The sequence below is a fragment of the Adiantum capillus-veneris genome, chromosome 27 (assembly GCF_014529385.1).
Source record: "Adiantum capillus-veneris isolate H3 chromosome 27, ASM1452938v2, whole genome shotgun sequence".
Classification (NCBI taxonomy): Eukaryota; Viridiplantae; Streptophyta; class Polypodiopsida; order Polypodiales; family Pteridaceae; genus Adiantum; species Adiantum capillus-veneris.
Genome location: NC_140957.1, coordinates 94083953 through 94107048, shown reverse-complemented (window position 1 = coordinate 94107048; position 23096 = coordinate 94083953). Strand labels below are relative to the sequence as shown.

The 23096-nt window shown below is 44.9% G+C and overlaps 1 protein-coding gene across 2 annotated transcripts in view; it reads right to left on the bottom strand.

The window, feature by feature from the left end:
• Positions 1-13803: 13803 nt before the first annotated feature.
• LOC147422417 (receptor-like cytoplasmic kinase 185) overlaps positions 13804-23096 on the bottom strand; it is a 47525-nt gene continuing 38232 nt past the window's right edge. The window contains exons 2-4 of one of the 2 annotated variants that reach the window (XM_086503211.1): positions 15365-15557; positions 14704-15086; positions 13804-14474 (exon numbers count right to left, since the gene is read on the bottom strand). In XM_086503211.1, the coding sequence (XP_086359337.1) occupies positions 15004-15086; positions 15365-15557 (276 nt within the window). In that variant the 3' untranslated portion in view covers positions 13804-14474; positions 14704-15003. The remainder of the gene's footprint in view (positions 14475-14703; positions 15087-15364; positions 15558-23096) is intronic. The other variant, XM_086503212.1, reaches the window with a different exon arrangement.

Here is a 23096-nt window from a genome sequence, read left to right as displayed (position 1 = left end):
GCTGCACACAGGAAACTATGCCTACCTTCTTTTACTGCACAACGGAGATGTCGTTGTCTGCGAAACGTGGGAGCGAAGCAGCGAGTCGCATGCACATACAACCCACTTTTCCCCTTCTCCCAAAAATAGCTCTGATATTAGTGAAAGGGCGGTGGTAATTCGTGTCCTAGTCTCCACCCAACTGTGCTATCTTATAGCCTCCCCCTAGTGTACACACTGTCCAGCCGTGCAGGTGACCTTGCCCATAGGACCCATGTGCTTAGAGAGAGAGAGAGAGAGAGAGAGACAACCTGTGCGAAAACCAAGAGAGAGCATGGCGAAGCCCACCGGCCACACTAGTGATCTATAATGAACTTGCTGAGGTAGTTGAAAGTTTTAAGAGCCTTGCTCTCAAGGTTCCTTCCAAGTACAAATGGCACGAATGTGCTATGTGTCGACTTGAAGCTGGAAAGAGAGGGCATGATGTGCATTTGGGAATACCTGCAATGAAGGAGACGTGAAATGTTGGATGCTAAAGAAGTATCTCTTTAACCCATTGGTTACAATCATTCTTCCCTACGGAATTGAGGTATGGGGTGGCAGTATCTCTCCTTCCACATCGAAGAATTTAACGCAATTGAAAATTTATTCCTCCTAAGATTTTTTCAAGTAAAGGTACACCGTACTCGCTCCGCTTACTCGAATCCAATAGGCTTCCTCTTGAGTTTATGAGCAAGGAATAAGCTGTAGAATACATGGTGACCGTCTCCCACTTGCCTTTGGATCAAATTCCTAGAGTTGTATTATATGCAAGTCAAAAAACTCAAAAAACACATAAAAGCAAGATCTTGACCTCATGATCGAGGTAAGATATCAACAATTGGTTTGCTAGATGGGATGCAGGACATGATGCCTTGGTAGACTCTTTAGTCAATGAAGCCTTTTTACAATGGAAATGCCTCACAAAGCGAGAGAATCACGAAGGCTCATGATTCACTCCCTATAAATTGCTCTAAATTTCAAGAGTGCATTCTACTCAAAGAGGAGATCTTGTGCTCACTCATACATGCTAGATCCTATCTCCATATCCATAATTTGTACCTTTGTAGAAAATCACTTACCTCCCACTCTCTATGAGATGAGATAGGGCATCGGGCACAAGTGAGAAACCTCTACAACTATGTATTGTGTATGCTCCATTCATGTTTGTGAGACTGATCACGACACCCTTTCAGAGTGTCCAATTTTTGACACCATCTGTACTCAATTCTGTCGCATCTCTAATAGAAGCCACACCCTACCCACCTTCCTATGGCAATGAGTTTGTGGACTTCTACTTGAGACTTTCATTACTACTATACTTGCACATCATGAGCTATTCCTTAGCATATAACACACAATGTAATATGCAGGTTTTGGTTCCGTATTGTGTATTCAACCTCCAAGGACAATGTGTCCTTTACTAGTAGAATGTCATTGATGGACCACAATATGGATGGCAAGTGGTGCATAGTTATAGTCAATGCAAAGTGTGGCCTATCATATTCTTGAATGTGCTTTCTACAACATGAGTACACATATAGGCCATTAATGGTGATTTTTGCGGCCGCTTGGAGGAGTATGCCTATCATTCTCATCAAATCCAAATGTGTGCATACAATTTAATGCTAGGCTTTGCACGTGTTCACACATGTCAAAGAGTTTGTCCTTACGTTAGTTTGTGATGCTCATGGCATACTGGCTTGTCAATACGAGACCAAGAACCATGCCACAATGTTGAAGTTGAAAATGTAGAAAACGAGATGGCTATCACAAGGGTGGCTAATACCTTTAAAGACTTGACTATGGTACATGCAAAACTTATCAATCACTAGTAAAATGGCGCCGCCTTCAGCGGCGGCATGCCCTCTCTTACCCTCTTACATGGAGTTGAGGATCTTGGCTTTGCTCATAAGTGGAGCTTGCAAGTGCTCCGTGTCTCCATGAGTGCATTGCTTTGATCACATATCCATTAACCCCCTACCTCACTCTGGCGGCACACACATTGTGTGTCGATGCCATTCCCCACCCTCATCTCCAGTGTTGGCCAGCTATCATAGCATCTCTTGCCCACCCTCTCAAACACACCTATATTGCCTCCACGTCCTCCTTGCCTGAGTTTTGCTCTACGCCCGTAGCCTTTGCTAGTTGAGAAAATATCTACCTACTCATATGCTTCAGATCTGCCACTTTTTGTACCTGCCGCATCTGCAGCTCACCATAGCTACCACCCCCTCCCCGCCTTGCTTTGATCACATGCTTACCATTGTACTGACTTACCCTTACTTGTTAAGAATGGCTTCAAGTCGTCACAACCGTGTTGCAAAAGTACTTGGTAGTGGCACATTAGATAATGGGGGTGGAGTTGCAGAATCTATGGCAGTTTGGGAGGGGAGAGTACCCAATAATTAATTGTATGTAGCAAGGCCGTGTGGAAGGAAGCACAATGCCTTCAGGCTATGATCAGATACCAAGGGAATAGTGGATAAGAGAGGAATAGTGGTGTCAACCTTATCTTTCTTAGTTTGAGGTCGAATTCAAATTCTCCCAACGGCACTGGCATGGCTATACCGACTGACCCTTACTTGTTAAGAATGGCTTCAAGTCGTCACAACCGTGTTGCAAAAGTACTTGGTAGTGGCACATTAGATAATGGGGGTGGAGTTGCAGAATCTATGGCAGTTTGGGAGGGGAGAGTACCCAATAATTAAATGTATGTAGCAAGGCCGTGTGGAAGGAAGCACAATGGGCAGTTTGGGAGGGGAGAGTACCCAATAATTAAATGTATGTAGCAAGGCCGTGTGGAAGGAAGCACAATGCCTTCAAGCTATGGTGATACAGGGGGAGAGAGGATTGGATACCAAGGGAATAGTGGATAAGAGAGGAATAGTGGTGTCAACCTTATCTTTAGAGGCCATCTTCTTAGTTTGAGGTCAAATTCAAATTCTCCCAACAGCACTAGCATGGTTGTGGCACGGCTCTAAATTCTCATGGGCTCTTATTCTCCCAACGGCACAGGCATGGGCCGCCACAAAACTTGAAGGCATTGGTGCTGCTGTAAATTCTTGTGGGCCCCCAATGGCCCCTTTTTATTGTCCGTAGCCTTCACCTCACAGCTATAAACACATGGCAAAGCTCTCCCAAACTCTCTCTCTCTCTCTCTCTCTCTCTCTCTCTCTCTCTCTCTCTCTCTCTCTCTCTCTCTCTCTCTCTCTCTCTCTCTCTCTCTCCGCATCTAGGACTTTTTTCTCTCATTGAGCGCGTTGAGTGCAGGGCACGCTTTCGAAACTGGTCGGAGTGAGGAGGCAACGACATGTGTCCAGGGGAGGGAGCTGGAAAAATAGAGTCCACCCAAAAATAGAGTCCCTCATGTCCTATAGGATGTGCGTGAACTTTGAAGGTTGAAGCAAGAGGGAGAAATGGAGCAGGCCCGTACTGGCACAAAGACACCGGCTCACTGAGATCCACCTGGCCTCTTCCCTATAGTGTGCACGCATTGCTCTCAGTTGGAAGCTTCGAAGTCTCTATTTTGCAAGACAAACGCCATGTCGTACTGATTTGATCTCTGATCGAAAGAGGAGATGATCATTCTCAATGCTTTGCTTTGATCCATGCCCGTATTGATTTAGAGACAGCAATTGCCTAGCTTTGGCCGAGTCCGCCCTCCGGACTTGGAGAGTTGGGGACCGCTAGATTGCTGGCACAAAGACACCGGCTCACTGAGATCCACCCAGCCTCTTCCCTATAGTGTGCATGCACTGATCTCAGGTGGAAGCTTCAAGGGCTCTATTTTGCAAATCTGAGACAAACGCCATGTCGTATTGATTTGATCTCTGATCGGAAGAGGAGATGGCCACTCGCAATGCTTTGCTTGGATCCTGGCCCGTATTGATTTAGAGACAGCAACCATCAAGTTGTGGCCGAGTCCGCCCTTGGGACTTGGATGGTTGGGGATCGTTGAAGTGCCGCACGCACTGTTCGATAAAATGTGTATTAACTTAATATCGCGCAGTTTTCAATTTCAAAAATATTGTGCCATTTTCAACTCGAATCATCTAATGTACAACAAATCTATCTCTCTCTCTCTCTCTCTCTCTCTCTCTCTCTCTCTCTCTCTCTCTCTCTCTCTCTCTCTCTCTCTCTCTCTCTCTCTCTCTCTCTCTCTCTCTCTCTCTCTCTCTCTCTCTCTCTCTCTCTCTCTCTCTCTCTCTCTCTCTCTCGTTAATCACCCGCGAGCAATGTTCTGGGAAAATGTGTCTCAACTTAATATCGTGTCATTTTCAATTTCAAAAATGTCATTTAAGAGTAGGAGGAAAAGGAGAAATTCTACCCCAAAATATTGAAAAATCATGAAAAAATTCGAAAAAATATCCTAATTTGCTAATATTTCCTCTTGGCAAATTCTAGGAAAGGAACTTTGTATGTTTGGAAAATTGATTTTTTCTGACAACTGCCCGTGCGCCTCTGTACTCTTCAATTTGGTTCACACTGCCTGCGCGCCTCTGTGCTCTTTATTCATTGCAGAGTTTGAGGACGTCGAAGTTGCACTCCCAACCGGTTCAAGTTTCAACTCGAAACTTTGAGAGTTGATATTGCGCTCGAGTTGGTGATCCCAACTCGCTCAAGTTTCAACTCTATTGCAGTGTTACGAGCCACCATGTAGAGATCATAATCTCTCTCTCTCTCTCTCTCTCTCTCTCTCTCTCTCTCTCTCTCTCTCTCTCTCTCTCTCTCGCAGCAATTCGGCTTAGCTCCCATTTCCTTCGATGCGAGATAGGGCGTTGGGGCAATGGAGAAGAGTCAAATCGATTGTGCACATTATGCTCACTGCAAGTTCGAGAGTCTGAGTACCACACACTACTAGAGTGCTCAGCTTTTGATCACATCCGAACTTGCTTCTCTCACATTTTCAGCCATAACTTAGACCTACACACTTTCCTCTCCCAGCCAAAGTGTGGGCTCTCCATTGCGACTCTCATCACTACAATTTTGGAGCATCGAGAGTCACTCATCAGCCGTACACATACTACACATGTAACTTTGGTCCCATAGGTCATATTTGACCTCCGAGGACGATAATAAAATCTATCTATCTATCTATCTCTCTCTCTCTCTCTCTCTCTCTCTCTCTCTCTCTCTCTCTCTCTCTCTCTCTCTCTCTCTCTCTTCCCCGTGATGTGCACTCTTGATAATTCTATATTGCAATCGTGCATTTGAAGTGTGCAGGTCGAGGTTGAGAGAGAGAGAGAGAGAGAGAGAGAGAGAGAGAGTACGTCTATGCGGGCTGAAGGGGATCGGGGAGCACCACAGACGGAGAGTGAGAGAGAGAAGGAGACACACGACACATAGATATAGGTGGGGAGACTCAAAGAGTGAGCAGTCCCCTATACACTTATAGCTATATATAAGGTATACAAGTCAGTGGGCGGCCGGGCAAGGCATAGGTGCCTATACCCCAACAACCGCCCACTTAAAGGCGACTGTGCCTTTAAGCAAGGGAACCTAGTCTAAAGACTACAAAAGGCGAGAGAAAAACGCTCTCAACCGATGCCCACTGGCTGGCTGTGATCGTGTGCATCCGGCTGACCTGCTCCCGTGTAAGTCCATACACCACCAGATGTACCGCACACGTACTACAAGTATGTACGCAATACCTGCATATCTCCCTCGTGCACTATGCCATCATCAGTCAACAGACGACTGACAACCCCAACTGCAAATGCACCCACTGCAGCTGCGATATCTGGTCTCAATATCAGCATCTCATACATGAGACCACCGAATGCCGATGCAATGCTAGCGGGCCCTGCTAGCTCTACGGAGCATGCATCAACATATATATTCCTGGCAATAGGCATCTCTGACTGACAAGGCGTGTCAGCCACATTCATCTCCTGACTGTCCACAAAAGACGCATCAACCTGTCATGCAACCTCAGAGCAAACCAGCTACTCTAGGTGTCTACTGGAAGACATATCCTGCACAACTATATCCCCATGCTCACTGTCGAGCATAGAAAGGAATGATTGCATAATCGCTGACATCTCAGTCTCCTCTGCGATCATCCACTGCAAACATGACCACTCAATCTGCTGTGACTCACTAGAGCTCTCATGCTCTAACTCCATATGCATAGACTCTTGCACAACGTCCTCCTGTCGTGACTCACTAGAGAAAGACCGCTCTACCTGTCTATCCTGCATAGAAGTATCTCGCACAACTAGCTCTCTGCTTTGCTCAGTCACTAGCAAAGCATGCATGTCTGACTCTATCACCTCTCTGTGTGACTGCTCAAGTCGTGCCCCAACTGTGTGCACAACGAGCTCACTAGTGCACTCCATGCAAAGCACCTTGCAACCCATGAGCAAAAGAGACTGTCCGGGTCTCTCGCTTTTTGCATGGCTGTAACAAGATTGAGACTCGACTATCTCGCACCAGTACTACGTGCAATGGGTACCATGTGCCAACTCTAGCACCTCTCGCAATCACCAGCGAACCCAAATGTAACACAAAAGATCGCTCAAGCAGCGATACCCGACATCCACTATCCCTGAGCTGACCAATGGAGATCAAACTCATCGTCAAATCTGGCACATAATGCACATGACGCAGGGTAAATCTCATACCACTGGGCAAGGACAAACATACGTCTCCTGCACCCTCAATGTCATACACAACACCATCATCCATGTGCACACAACCAAGTCTCCCACTAGAAAACGTGTTAAACCACTCACGATGCGACGTGACATGGAATGTAGCATCTGAATCTAGTATCCACTGTGAAGACAATGTGCAATCCGATATGCAATCCGTAGACATAAGATCGTCTGAAGACAAGCTAGATGTAAATGTGACATCGCCGTCACAAGCATACTCAGTAACCACCGTATTGATCTCACTAGCATCCGTCATGCCCAAATCTGCATCACGCATCTGTCGCCTCCGTCGTCTCAAACGCCTAAAACATTGACGCCTAATGTGCCCTCTATGTCCACAATGCCAACATGTCAAGTCTCTATGCCGTCGAGACTTGCGTGTGGGACCAATCTCTCCCATGGACATAGAAGTGGGACTAGACTCCCCTGTAGACATGGATGTCGCGTACATAGCATGTAAACTCTGCCATAAAGCATGAGTTGTAGTCTCCTTCGAGACCTGCCAATCAACAGACTCAACCAGATGCAAACGAATCATAGACATTGCTAACTCATCAAGATCCTACCAATCATCATCACGCATAGACTTGGGCTTCGCCGATAAACTACGCAAGGGTTTATCCTGTCCCAAATCCTCCAATGCAACAAGCATATGCTCCTTCCAAGCAACAAAATCTACACCATCAAACTATTTCAGACCATAACGTTGGAAGTCAAATGAAAAATCAGCCATAATGCTCGCAAAAGAGCAACCAACAATGAGTAGTAAATGTCAACCAAATCAGCCCTAAACTGGCTCGAATCGCATCAACAAAAGTCTGCAAATATGGATGTAAAATATGGCTACAAATCAACCCCAAAATTCAGCTCTTAAACAGCTGCATAAACAAGTCACAAACGTGTCCCAGATCAGCCTACAACTGAGTCATACATGGACACCTGCAAAGAGGAAACAATGGCTGAAAATTCAACGCCCAAATAAGCCCTCAAACCTGCCTGTAAACTTGTAAACCTGTAAAACCTACTGAAAAACCTCAAGCCATTAGTGCTCGAATCCGGCTACCTAGCTCGTAGCCACACAAGCATACATCACAATACTCACTCCTGTGAGTGTGCCAAGATAACTGTACGCCTGTCAAACCGTGAGCTAATAACCAAGCCCACACTGTGCGGTATCGATGCATACACACGCACAAATCTCCCACCTGCAGAGAACACCGAACGCAAACGCTGAGTGCAATCCGCAATCTCTACCTAGATCGCATAAATGATGCGCATAAAACTCCTGGAAAAATTTCGCCAGAGTTTCGTCAGTAAAACGGCCACAAAACCAGTAACCAAACTGACTGCACGCTCAAAACCATGAGCAACCAAAGCGCATCAAACCGCACTCCAAATTCATGTACCAATCTCCACACTTTGCATACATCATTACAAACACTTGCAAATCTAGTACACAAATATATGTTCTACCTGTGACTGCCAAAAAACATGCTCGAGGCATACATTGCCAAGCTCAAAATGCAATCACATTAGTCTCCCTGAGCATCAAACCACATAAGGCATACATCGTATCCTCCCACCTGTGAGGAAACTTGCAGCAAATATCACTCTCACATTTGAGAGCAAACCATGTGTGGGATCCTCGACACACAATAAACAACTGTTGCTGCAAAAAATTCAGCATTCAAAATTTTAAAATTCTGATATGACGAGCGCGTCCAGAGCGTGCCAAAACCCTAAGGTAGACTCTTGGATCACATGTATCTGAGTCCGGGTGTGAAAGCTATGCCAAAAAACGCTGTTTTCGGTCCAAAAACGCAGCAAAAACTTGCTGCTACTACAGAAATTTTAGAGGTCAAAATCAGCTCAAATAAACATCACCATTGCGTCCGGAGCGTGCCAAAACCCCAGGTCACACCTTAACCTTGCATAAATCGCATTCCGTATGCAAAAGTTATGCAAAAAACACTGTTTTTGGGGCCCGAAAAATGACCTGCGGAAATGAAAATCTGCATTTTTCCTGCAAGTATGGCTGCAAATAACCATACACACTTGCAATACACTCTTCCCTCAAGTTTGGGAATGCCCCTCAAGCTTCCATGAGCACAGATCTGGTGGTTGCTCACCGATCTCAAGCTTCCACCGAAAGCGAGCTCACCATAGCCGAAAGCTCACTCCTCTGTAGCACTCCATCTGTCGCGAAGCCAAAGCTCTGATACCAATTGAAGGGGATCGGGGAGCACCACAGACAGAGAGTGAGAGAGAGAAGGAGACACACGACACACAGATATGGGTGGGGAGACTCAAAGAGTGAGCAGCCCCCTATACACTTATGCTATGTATAAGGTATACAAGTCAGTGGGCGTCCAGACTCTGGACGGCCGGGCAAGGCACAGGCGCCTATACCCCAACACGGGCATTCACTCGCGGAAAGCGCCTCTTCTCTCTTGTCACAGAGGCAGTAAATACACAGAGCCAGGAAGTTCTGTGTGTGTGTGTGTGTGTGTGTGTGTGTGTGTGTGTGTGTGTGTGTGTGTGTGTGTGTGTGTCGTCTGGGCTTCAGGGGAAACTGATCGGATTAAGGAGATTATAACCCATGTCAGTGGGGGGATCAAGGATCACTGCCCGCAGCCCGCCTCTCTCTTGCGCTGCGCGCAGTCTCCTCTCTCTCAGGCTTCAGCGCGAACAATGGCGGAATCAAGGATCACTACGGGGCGAGCAGTTGCACTGTTGCAGGGAGGCCGGAGCAAGCTGGGGATGCCACGTGTCGAGGGGGGGGACCGGAATTCCCTCCCCCATAATCTATTAGTATAGATACATTATGAATTTGTAATTCCATTCACATCAAAGTTTGACAAAACTCTCTAAATTTTAAGGATTTAAAGGTCATGTTCATTGAGGAGAAGTTGTGGTTTGGGACCAATGCTATAATCACAACCCATGTCAAGGGCAAGATCACTTCTCAAGATTATAATGATATGGGCAGCCTTTCGCTACACATGGCCTTGCTCAGACTATGCATGAAAAAGCCATCTTCTTAATGCAATGTAAACATCCTATATGACTTGTGGAGGCTTTGGAACCCCCCCCCACCCCCCCCCAAAAAAAAAAAAAAAAAAAACAATTGGTAAACTTGAAAATTGTCTTCCTTGGCACAACATCATATCCACAACCATGGTTGTTGTTACCCCCACCAATAATCCTGAGGTAACTTTGTAGCCACTGTGCAAAATACACCTAAAACTCGCGCCAAAACTACAAAATTTTCACCGCAAGCATAGGACCCAAAACCTTGCTTACTCTTCTCCTCAAAAACAAAACAAGAAGCATCCTAACACTACCATTCGTATCCACATATAGACCACATCAAAAGACAAGTACTTACATTTTGTCATCCTTCCTAAAGAAGATGGATGTATTTATCAAACTACACACAATGGCATAGTGCTAAGGAGATCCTCACTTGTCCGATTTCCCACAATTCTATGGGGGCCTTTGTCACAAACAGATGATGTGGCGGCACACACAGCAGATGATGTGGCAAGCCGTACTAGAGCTTGCTGAAGTGGCAAAATAGTATGGACTTCCTTGATATTGCATTGACTGCTGACATAGCAAAACAGTACGGATTTCCAAGGTTTGCACTGACGTGGCAACCCGTATGGATTTTTGCAATTTGCAATGGTGCTTTTTGTTGGCAGATTTTGGAAACATTTGCTTTTAGGAACTCTTTGCTTTTGAGTTAGAAGCTTTTAGACCAGTTTGCTTTTGAGTTTAACTGCTTCTGGGGCTCTGCTTTTGGCATCCCTTGTAAGAATAAAAGGAGCCCAAGGGCCTCACTTTTCATAGCATCTAGATGCAAAGTCTGAGAGCTAAGGACCCGCGGGAGTTGTACTTTGTTCAAAGATTAATACAAAAAGAAATATCAAAAGGGGCGTCAGTCTTTGGCGCCAATCTCTCTTGGCACGCTCTTGGCACGGAACTACGTCAGGCCGTGTCCACTCAATTGAACTGTGATTTGTTTGTGAAGTGTTTTAAGTGAATCTCTCTCATGTCGCGACAGATTCTAGACTTGGGGTGCCCAAGTTTGCTACATTGGTATCAAAGCACGGCCAATTTCTCTTCTACCGCGGCACATATGGATTCCGAAAAGAAGCAAACGACCTGCCACCTCTGAAGCAGGAGGCAGTACGAAAAATTCAAGTGGATTAGCAAAGAACAAGTACACGCCACCTCAACATACGCAGTATCAACTCATAGAGATACAATATCAATAGCAGGTTGATGAGTGCGCAAAGCAGATGCTCTAGTTTGCCAAGGACCCATAGTATGCCAAATTTTTGATCTGGCACTTGATGGGAGGAAATGCATACTCATTGGCAGAAAGCCATTGAGTCACCAATAAAATCGGCAATCAAGAAACCTCCTACTCCACGGATGTTTACTGAAGATGAACTCGAGGACATTGTCAAAAAACAAGTCAACCAACTATTTGGGTCAAAGGAGAAGCAATTGAAGAATTGTAACAAGCGAATTGACTTCCTGGTTACTTGGGCTGCAAAACCTCTTTTGAGAAAGCAAGAAAACAGAAGAAGCGTGTACACTTCGAAGCATTGTCCAATTCGTCCTCATCTTCTTCTAACAACTCGGACAGCTCATCCTTTTTTGACTCAAGTGATGATGACAGAAAAGGCAAGAAACGATGAGCGGACTATACGTTTTATTAAAAAACAAAGCACTTTTACAAAGATAATCAATATGATTTTCTCGACGACAAGGGCAAAAAGGCTAAGGAATTCAAAGAGGGTGGACAAGCAGTAAAGTTTGAAACCTTTTCAGGGTTTTGAGATGCTCCTAAGGCTTTAGCCTTTATCCAACAGTTTGATATAGCATTTTCTAGGGGCCGCTATACTGAGCACTCCAAGAGTATACGCGCAATATCCTTTTTGAAAGGCAATGCACGGACATGGTGGTCCACTCTTTTGTTACGAAAAGAAGCACCGACAGAGTGATTGAAATTCAAGAAACTCTTTATTTCTTCATGACTCGCTCAAGAGTATAAACGAGATGTGAGAACGCATTGGAACCACCTTCATATGACCAAGGGTGACCAAGGGTGACACCTTGGATACTTATTGTAAAAGATTTTGGGATACTTTCCTTCCGACCTCTTCTTTGAAGAATATCAATTTTAAGGAGCAGATTGAGAGGTTTTATTGTGGACTCCCCAAAGAAATTTGAGACTACTTCCTTGAGAAGAAGTCAAAGTCCATTCAACAATTGATGGGACATGCTAAGCGGGGATTCGCTATGCATTCGGGTAACTTGACTTAGAACCACCAGATGAACCTTCAACAAGTCAGAATAGAAACAGACAATAGACAGACACACGATCTCGACTCACAGAAGACCACAGAGATGAATATTTCAAAGCGGGAAAGTGATTTGAATGTGGAGAACAAGGACATATTGACTGACAAATGGAAAATACAGCGGGATGAAGAGATACTCGTTTCCATAATAGATTTTTGATAGAACATTATGGATGAATTAGCATTATAAATTTATGAAATGACACTTTTTGAATGATGATTTTGAATTTTTTTAAGAAACCAATTTTGTATGGAAGAACCGGTTATTTCTAAGCATATAACACAATTAAGAATGAAATGATCATGATAACTTTGAAACAAGTTTGCTCTCAAATGAACATGAAGTGAAAGAGAGCGAGGAGATACTCATTCCAAAACAGAAACTGGCTTTCCAAGAAAGGAAAGAGAAAGGGAAAGTGAACAGTGGTTCTTAGTTCAAAACCATCTCGCATTAAATGCAAATTGGATGGAGGAGGACCTAGCAGATACTCCTCAGATTAGGAACTTTACCTCGACGCTTTTGGTCTAGCTGTGGCTATTCCCAGAATTCCCACAGATCGACGGATTGAATCTGGTGCAGGCGGGACTGCACAAGAGAGGAGTTACTCCACTCATTTGTCACAAATTACCTAGATAGAATAAAGTCACTGATTTCCCTTTAGACTTCAGGGAAACTAATGTACTGACAATATTATGTTGGATGACTTTATGAAAGAAGTACTTCGACATGGGATCCCCGGAAATGATTACTCACACACGGCAGTGCTTGAGTGGAATGATTGACCAAATGATTGCAACATTTCGGTCTCAGAATCCATGGGCGTGATCGATATGGGATTAGCTAATCCGACATCAATGAGATCTAGGATAGATCTAGATGTGATTGCTAAATATGTCGCCAAGAATCACGGTCCTAGATTCTATGTGATGTGAATATGAATGCAATCTTATGCGATGTGACTGTCGTCTTTGTACAAGTATTGGATGTGTGTGGTCTAGTGCGTATGGACTTGGAATCAATGTCTATTGAATTGGTTTATGGCCTCTATCTATTTTGAAGGCGTAATCAAGGGCGATTACAATTCTTTCAAGAGGAAGATATGTCACAAATTGATGACATGGCGATACGCACAATAGATGACGTGACAAGCCGTACGACAGCTTGCTGACATGGCAGAACAATATGGACTCATCGAGACAATTTTTTAAAGAGATTTTTGTATGAGAAACTATTTCCATCTCAAAGTTTGAATGGAATGTGTTATGGAGAGCTATAGAATGGGGTTGGTAATCCTTCACCTATTCTAGTCTGTATGACCAAAGAGGGAATTGTTCCAACCTAGCTAGGGCATGTAATGGAGCCTTATGAGAATTTGGGCTCTTTTTTTTGTTGCAAAACTCACAATTTGTGAGTGAATTGTGGGCTCTTCACGATAAGAAAATGTTTCGTGGTGAACTCTTCACTATAGCATTGAAGAGGAGTTGTCCTACTTCTCACAAGCCTATTTATCTTTCACTCACTCCTCTCTAAACAGGCATGCACATGCTAACGATTTACAAGCATCCAAATCAAAGATACATGAAAAAGAGAGGAAAATACCTATGCTATGCACATGTTTGGGCACATCATTCTAATCGAAAGTATACCTATTTCACACCTCCTCAAAGGAGGTTATACCAAGGCCTTTCTGTTGTCCATTTTTTTTTTTGGGGAGGGATCTTATAAGTAATTGTAAAAGTGGAGCTCGATAGCATCTACAACTTGTAACATCCCTTAGCAAGAAGAAATCTTCAAAATCCATGAGATAGTAAAAGTGGATTTGATAGCTACATAGAACTTGAACACTCCCCTTGCAAATTGCAAAAAATCCGTACAAGTTGCCACGTCAGCACTGTTAGTACAAATCTTGAAATTCCATACTGTTTTGCCACGTCAGTAGTCAGCGCAAAATTACATACCAGTGGCTAGCACCCCCCTTGATAATTGCACAATTTCCTAGTAACTGCATCACTAGTTTCAAAATTATTTTCTTGGCCTTGCAGCATTTTAAGATCAAGCAAATGATAAAACCAGGATTTATGCCAAAATCCAAGGTATTTACCAGGAATCAGAACTCAAATTCCCAAAGTTCAACCTTGGAAATCAAGGGCCAAGGAAAGTACAGCCAAGACTTCTCAGTTTTGACCACGAAATTTACATTATAAACGGGGTTACCTACTAATGGTCCTAGAGTGACCGTGAAGGAAGAGCATCAAGTGAAGGAATGATTTCTGCAATAGGTGGCCTTGAAGCAACATTTTCCTCCAGACACATTTTCGCCAATGCAACCGCTTGGGACAAACCAATTGCAGGAAATTGACCATGAAGCATCGGATCAGCAAGTTGTGCAAACAACCCTTCATCTAGCATAAAAGGATGGGCCTGCAATTCAAGGACAAGTTTAACCTGTGAAAGCTTGATAGAAAAATTGCCACTATAATTACCACTTCATGAGCTATTGTGAGGGAGGAACTGCATACCTAGTTAGATGCACTTGGGGGCAGGGGACTGCCGGCCCTGGGTGAGGGCCAACGGTTCCCTACCCCCAGACCTTTTCCCACATGGGAAAATGTAAAAAGTTCTTGTGAGCTAGCTATATAATTGTACGTACCCATATAACTAGATTGCTCTCTTCAGCACCTCTGGATGGATCAATGGCCTTTCTTCCTGTTATCAACTCTAGCAAGATGACTCCAAAGCTGTACACGTCCGATTTGATAGAAAGCTGACCTGTTGTTGCATACTCTGGTGCAATATAGCCATTTGTGCCAAAAACCTTAGTGCTTACATGGGTCTTGTTCCCAATTGGTCCAAGTTTAGCCCAGCCAAAGTTAGACAGCTTTGGCTCAAAGCCTTCACTGAGGAGGATACTGGAAGGCTTCAAGTCTCGAAGGATCACTGGGGGACTTGCTCAATGATGCAAAAATTCAAGGCCCTTTGCTACACCGACAGCTATCTTCATGCGTGTGCTCCAATCCATGGGCTCCGGGCGAGCTGAAAAATGAGCTTAATTACAATCATTATACATACAAACACGTCTCTCACACATCTATCATTCATACAATTACCAAGTCAATTCATTCAACAAAAATTTAATCCTAAATATGGGTCATTGTCATTGTGTTTTACTTTTATCATATAGCATTGCTGTCTATGGGTATCACTATTAGAGCTATTTTCAATAAGTTTATGCTGACATTCAATTGCAATTGCAAAGCCTGACTCAATAAGCGCACACATAAAAAAATTCAGAAGATGATAGGCATGTGCACCATGTAATTGGTCTTCCAGCGACCCCAGAGGCATGAACTCGAACACCAGAATCCTGTGGTCCTCCTCAGCACAGTATCCTAAGAGTTTCACGAGGTTTTCGTGCTGCAGTACATTCAGCATCGAGGTCTGCACCAGAAATTGTTTATGCCGTTGGGACCCATCATCACTGTTTAGGAGCTTGATAGCAACAATCTGCAAGGAGAGGAGCTGATGTCTTCGAAGGGTAACCCTACGTGCATGTGTGTGTGTGTGTGTGTGTGTGTGTGTGTGTGTGTGTGTGTGTGTGTGTGTGAGAGAGAGAGAGAGAGAGAGAACGAGAGATCTTTTTTCGTCTATTAGAGGCCAAAGTCAGCCTATGGGACAAATCAAACATACATGTGTGTGTCATCCATCTATCGGGAAAGGACAAAAGTACAAAGGAACAAAATGTGGTCCTATGGTAAGGGGGGAGGGGGTGATCCACGGGAGGCCAGGATACAAGATACATGGTATGGGGGGTCCTCTCTCTCTAGGGGGTATGGGTACCCATCTATTGTTAGAGTTCAAGCATCTCTCTGGATTCGTCCAGTCACGTGGCCGGGTTCATGAGGAAGGTGGGCGGCTCACACTTTGTTTGCACCACCCGTTCTCTTGTACGGGCATAGCTTGCATGTCCATGGTCTTGAACCGCCACCTTGACCACGTCCGGTAGAGTCGACTACATCCCACCATGACCATGTTTGCACGGCGGGCCTCCTTCGAGAAGAGCCGGCTCGAGAAGAGTTAGCTTAAGATGACATGATGGTGGAGAGTGTAGAGGAGGGGTTACTTGTGAGGGTGAACTTAAGTCTTGAGGGTAGAGAGGACAAGTAGACCGTACAGCGTAGAGCCTTGGCCCTTGACTCTTGAGACTTGACAGAGTAGAGGAGAGCTTGAGAGGGTAGAGGAGGGAGAGAGTAGGTGGAGAGCTTGAGCCTTGAGGATAGAGGTGATGGTAGAGAGGAGACTCGAGGGTAGAGGAGAGGGTAGACCATAGAGGTGAAGGTAGAGAGGAGAGGGTAAACTGACGACCGTACAGCGTAGAGCAATTGGCTTGAAAGTTGAGGTGGAGAGCTTGAGAAATGAAGACCCAAGGGGTGGCTTTTATAGGCTTGAAAGCTTCCAACTTAAAAATAATGGTTGTTGGATGCAAACTGGCCGTTAGAAACAGTCAATTTTTTAAATTTTAAAAAATGTTGACTGTTGACCTGCAGTCCTCGGGACGTTTAGGCTGCGTCCCCAACTAGCTGCACTTCTGCCGTCCGTCCCCACCCGTCCCCGTCCCAGAATCGGCTGTCCCCTGTCTCTAGCAACTGTCCCCTTCGTCCCCTGTAACTATGCCCAGGTGGCTCACTTGCCCATTTCCCATGTTTTCCCATCATTTTCCAAGTCGAGAGGGCTAGGAGAGTGGGTTGGGCAGCATCTCATTTGAGGTATATACGTGAGCGGGGGGGATCCTTAGGGCATACATCAGGTGTCCTCTAGGGGCAGTCCTTTGGGACGCCTTATGGCAGCCCTAGACAAAGGGGCAAATGGCGTTTTTTAGTGCAGCTCATGGAGCGTTTTTGGCTCAGCTATGTACCTACGGTTTTGGGTAGTCATAGAGGTCTTGCAAATCTCCACCGTCAAAGGCCCTTCCCACATCATGTGGTGGTTTGCAGGAGGCTTCATCCCTAGCGTTTTCCTCAAGGCATAGTGTCATGAGGACGTGGCAACTGCTAACCTTTGTTGTTGGTTTCTTTCCAATGATTTTTTATTTAATTTTTGGGACCCTCTTTTCGAAGTTTCAAATGGCCGGACATTGTATGGCCAATGTGAAACGATCGACAGCCGAAAGTTTCACCCGCAGACGGGAAGGCCTTGTCGCCACGAGCTGGTCAGGCCAACTGGCACTGGAATCCGAGCAATAAAAGGGTGTCTAGGCTCAGTTCAAAGTCATTTAGGGCCCCTCGCTACACTTATAAGTTGGTGGGTACTAGGAATTAACTCTAAAGAGGCAAACTGGACACATGGCGGCTCCACGGTTGTTTGCCAGATCCATCAGCCGGAGGGGGCGCCCAAATCTAAGAAGGGAGCTGATTTTTACTCAAGTGTGCTACTGTGTGTGTGTGTGTGTGTGTGTGTGTGTGTGTGTGTGTGTGTGTGAGTAGTTGGTGCAGGTGATAGAGCTTTAATGGAAAACTTGCCTTCTCCCTCGCTCTATGTAGCGCGATGATTTTCTCTCGTGCATCTCTCTCTTCCCTTTGCACATATGGTAATGCCCCACTAGTTGGGCTCCTGAAATGACCATGTACAATTCTCGGGGTTCTATGCGTGTTTGCCAAGGCAAGAGCCTTATGAATAGGAACTGGATTAGCTAATTGCTAATCCCCCACAAGTAAGCACACTTCCATCGCAAAGGATTGCAAAAACGGAGAGTTTTCTCGCGTGAAAACTCGTCTATTGCAAAGGCGAACTGTGCCATTGCGTGCGGGAGCACCTGAGACACGCGTAGGCGTGGTCACTCTGCCCAAAACGATCCAAAATAGAGAATTACAGCCTGCTGTGTTTTTCTGCAGGTTTAGGGCTTCGCACCAAAACTGCAGGACAATGCCAAGGGAGCCTCGGGTAAGCCTTGGGATGTGTAAACAGGGCTTTGGGCACTTGTCAGTGACAAAACAGGGAATTACAGTACGCTGCAACTGACCTACAGCTCATTGGAAAGCTTCCAAACCGCAAGGGAAAGCATCCTTGACATGTACTTTAGACCTACAGGGGTTTTGCGCCGTTATGCTGGCGAAATTGGGCCAAAAACCTGCAATTACAGCCATGGACAAGTTTGGGCAGCTTGGTGAAAGTGTTCGGATCGGTTTTTGCAATAAGAAAAAAGAAATACCGGCGCCAGTTTTTAGGGCTTTGGGGCCAACAGGTTGTTGGCGTCTGCTTGGTAGCGCTCTAGCTTCCAAGCTGTGTGTGTTTGAAGTGTCAATTCCCATTATAGGCTTTTAGTTGCAAAGTTTCTGTGTGTCCTAAAGAAAGTAAACTTTCAGGTGAAAGTCAAAGTCTACCGCAAAGTCTACCGCCCTACGGGCCGGTTTCATGGTTCCGTTGCCGAGACAGAATCACTTTTTCCTCAAGAAGTGAGCCTCGGTTGGTTTACGGCGAAGACACAGAGTACACGAACGCGGGATTACACTATGGCCGACAAAGGGAAAGGCATCATGGAAGAGGGTTCCTCTTCACAGGACATGCAAGCAATTCCTACAGTGTTTCAGAGGTTGGCAAGAGTTTACGGCCATGTCTATCTGTACCAGTGTAACAAGGAACAGGCGGAACGGGGCCCTCCTGTTCCCGGAACGTGTTCCCAAGCCTCGGGCCCCCTTGAAACGGAAACGGGAACAGAACGCCGTTCCGTCCCTAGGGAAAACCGGAACGGCAGGCGGAACGGACCCCCGAACAGGCACAACTCCAAGCTGAACACGGAACGTGGATCCGGAACGACAAATTTTTAAAATTTGAAAAAACTAGCCTTATGGCAGTAATTCATGCTCTTTCCATTTGGAAACATCTTTTAGGAGCTGATTTTATAATCAAGACAGACCATTAGAGTCTTCGCTACTTTCTCACACAGAGAAAGTTATCAAAAAAACAGATGAGATGGGCCAACTTTCTTTCAATGTTCCATTTTTAGATTTTACATACTTCTAGAACAAAGAATGCAGTTGCAGATGCTCTCTCCAGGCATCCAAAGATCAATGCAATGACAACTATTTATCATGAGGAACTAGAATCTCTCAGTGAGATGTATCCTCAAGATCCAGACTTCGTTACAATCTGGGCAGATCTTCAAACTGATCATTCAAGGTGATGGATGAAGCACATAATTCTCCCTATGCCGGGCATCGGGCAATTGTTGCTACCACTATTGCCCTCGAAAGATATTTCTTTTGGCCAACACTCCGGGCGGACATTGAAAAATATATACGGGAGTGTTTAGTATGTCAAAAAGTGAAATATGACAGATATAAAGTTTATGGCAAGCTTCAGCCACTCCATGTGCCTAACACGCCACGGGAAAGTATTGCCATGGATTTTATTACGGGTCTTTCTATGTGAGGATTCTAGGTGCTAAGCCTTAATTAAGTACTTAAACTCATGATTAAGACTTCAGAAACTTGAACTGTACTCGAGACAAGGCTTAGAAGACTCTGTGTTTGATTGATTGAATGTGTGATACAAGGGCTCCTTATATAGGAGACGAAGAGACATAAATGAAAAGACATATTTCTTGGTGAAGAGACATGACTTTAGATGTAAAGACACATCCTTTCGGCGAAGAGCTGCAACCATTGGGCGAAGAGTCGCACCCTTAGAGCGAAGGGTGTGACCAGTCGTCGAAGGAGTGTGGCTTTTGGCGAAGAGACACATCTCTTGGGCGAAGGGGTGTGACCATCCAAGCGCAGGGGTCCTCCTTGGCATGGCACTTACGTATCTGCAACTGGGAGTAGATGTATTGCTATTAACATAGTCACAATCGCAGAATCGTCACATTCCCTCCCATTTAAAATGAGAGCCCGTGTCAAAGAAATGACTTTTGATGTTGATAGAACTCTGGCAAAGCATTGAATCTTCGAAAATCTTCAGTCTTTGAGTTATCTAAAGTCTTTGTCTTGAACCTTTGCTTCTTGCGAAACCTTTTTGCTTTGACTGCTAAATCCCATGTCATTGCATTATTCAAAGACTTTTTAGAGGCATTTGGCATAATCAGGTTAACTGCAACAAGAGGTTGATCTTCAAAATTCTTCATGCGATGTAAGATTTTTGGTTCAAAATCTTACAGTAACTGCGAAATATTTGGGGAAGAGGAAATCTTCTCAAGGTACTCTTCAGATGGAGTAAGGAGTTAGTGCAATCCTTAACGTAGATGGGAAAGGGGGAGGGTCGGAAAAACCTCCTGGTGGGGAAAATTCGCATCTCTCATGCTCATCACCTCCAAGCGAAGTATCCATTCCGCTTCGAGTGATGACCATCCACTGAAGTCTTGGGTTCTTGTGGTCTTGGGTTCTTAAGTTCACGAGGAACTTGGGTTCTTGAGGGTCTTGGTTCTTGGGTTCTTGAGTTCTTGAGGGTCTTGAGGTTCTTCTTTCGCTTGCAAACCGTGGTTGAGAAGGATCTTCTCTTCACCCGAGTTCTACTCCTTTCCACGGACGCACCCCTTGGCGGCCTTGTGCTCACACCAAGGTTGCTTTTTCCCACCTCACGTCGATTGGTCGGCCGCTAAGTGCACGGTCCACCCTCAATGAGTAAAAAGAGGCACAAGGGGAGCCTGGACAAGCCCTTCTTTCCTGGGATTCCTGTCACTCTTCAAAAACACGATTAGGAATCGACACTCCCAAGCGAACTTGGGTTCGTACAACCTCATCAAGCAAAAAAAAATTATGTGGTTCTTGTGGTTCTTTCCTTGAGTGATACAGAACACTGTCAAAGCTATGATACCAATGTTAGGTGCAACGGAATGAATGTTTGCGCTTTGCTCAAGATGAGTGCTCCGAACTGTGCTCAAGGTTCCTTTTAATTCTTATGGAAGGGAGAGCCTTCCGTTCTTAATGAGAGAATGTTATGATCACAAACAAAGTGAATGGACACTGTGCGTGCGAGTGTATGAGACTGAGAGATAGAGAGAGAAGAGAGATACGACACCAGAGACTGTTGTAAAACCCTCCTCCAAAGGCCCCACTCTCGTCGTGAGAGTGGTCTACTTATGATTGCACATCTCGCAGAAATGGTATGCATGAGACTGATGCAAGTCTAGGCTATGTCGGCGATGACGACGGGGACGACGAGACCGACCTAAGGGCTGAAATCTGCAATCTTGTATCTGCTGACCAAAAACGCTATGGGCTGAAATCTGCGGCTAGTCTAAAAACGCTGATTTTGGGGGCTGTTTCTGTAGGTCTTTCTCGCTGAAATTTGCAGGTTTAGGGCTGAAAACTGAGGTTCTCAAGGCTGAAAACTGATGGTCTTTCCGGGCTGAATCTGTTGGTTTCCTACTGCTGAAAATCGCCAAGGCTGAAAACTACAAGGGCTAAAATCTACAAACGCTAGGGTTGAAGCTTTGCAAAAACGCTAGCTGATGGGTTTTCTCTGGCGATGATGCTGATGCAAAAACACCAGGCTGTGGTAGGCTAGGGCGATGATGCCTTGTTGAGAAAACGCTAGGGGATGCTAATGAAGAAAACGCTAGGTGAGATGGTTCTTCTTGCTTGGAGAAAATCCACCAAAGGGTCTTGTTGGAGAAGTTGCCTGCTGAGCTTGGCTCCTGTTGTCTCTTCTCCCATTTAGTGCTAGTCTAGGTTTGCTTATATACAAACCTACTCAATTTGCCCTACCTACTTTCTAACAAAAGTCACTTAAAAATAATAAGTGAAAAATGTCAAAAATAGGTAAAATAGGCTAAATGCACTGGAAAATTCCCCTAACTGATTCTAATGGATTCTAATGGGAATGCTTATCATCATGTTGTGTGCAACCAAAGGATATGCATCTACACTAAGTGACTGGGCATGCACGGTCTACAAATAGACTCACAAAAGTGTCAGATCACTTCTAAATCTAGATTGACTGGACTGACTGAACCCTAATCATGCCGTAGCTTGTCCACGGACACATAGGGTTGGATGTGTCACGTGACATTGGGAGGTCGTGTTTGGCAAGCTGGAAGGACACATTACTTGACGTCCTATTACTTCCAATTTGATTTCTGCTTGGAAGGATGTTACATTCATTTGTCATGGCATGGTCAACAACAATGGAAAGGGAATTCGCTTTGATTGGAGAGTCATCATTGGAGTTGGGCATTCTCTTTAACTTTCGATCGTTCGCCTCGTCAGGCATACTTTCTCTCTTGTCGTGGTCTTTAAGTGGTTGGTGATGTGGTTGTTGAGGTGGGCTACACTTTTCAGTTTCCCTTTGCCGCTCGACGTTTTGAATTGGGTATGTTGGATTAAAGGCTCAAATGACCCCCTTTAATGTATATTTTAAAGGTTACTAACCTTTGGCCCAGTTCACATTGAACTTGGCCACTAACTTATAAATTGGTCCTATACCTTTTAATAAAGGGAATGTGAGTTCATTAAAAAAACTCACTCACTTATTCCCCCTTCCAATATCGTGCGCTATCTCTCTCTCTCCCTCTTCGTTCTGCTAGCTCTCTGAAAGCCTTTGCCTCCTCTGCAAGCCACACACCCTACACTTCCTCGCGTGCTCTATCACTTGCACACACCGCCGCGCGCTCATCAACTGGTATCAGAACCCAATTAGGGTTTGCTCCCAAACCTGCAAATGCTGATTTTCAGCCAAGGAGGTTAACTTTCATGCGAGATTTTGCAATTTCATCGCCAAAGGACTCGTCCCCGGACACTAGAGAGCTCCCGGCAAGTCAAATTGACCTAAAACAAGCTGAAATTAGGTCAAAATCAGCAAATTACAGGTTATGACAGCAAAATACAGGTTTTGCAAATGATGTATTAAAGTGTGGGAACACTTTTGCTAAGTCCCCGCTACTCGAAAACACTGAAATTGCCGAAAAACATGTCCTAAAACAGGTGTTTTCAGCAAATTTCAGATTTACGCAGGTTTTTGCAAGTGTTTTTATGATGCGACTACATTGGGGAAAGTGAAAATTGATGCAATCTACGCACATTTGACAAATTTTGGCTATGTATGACCATTTGT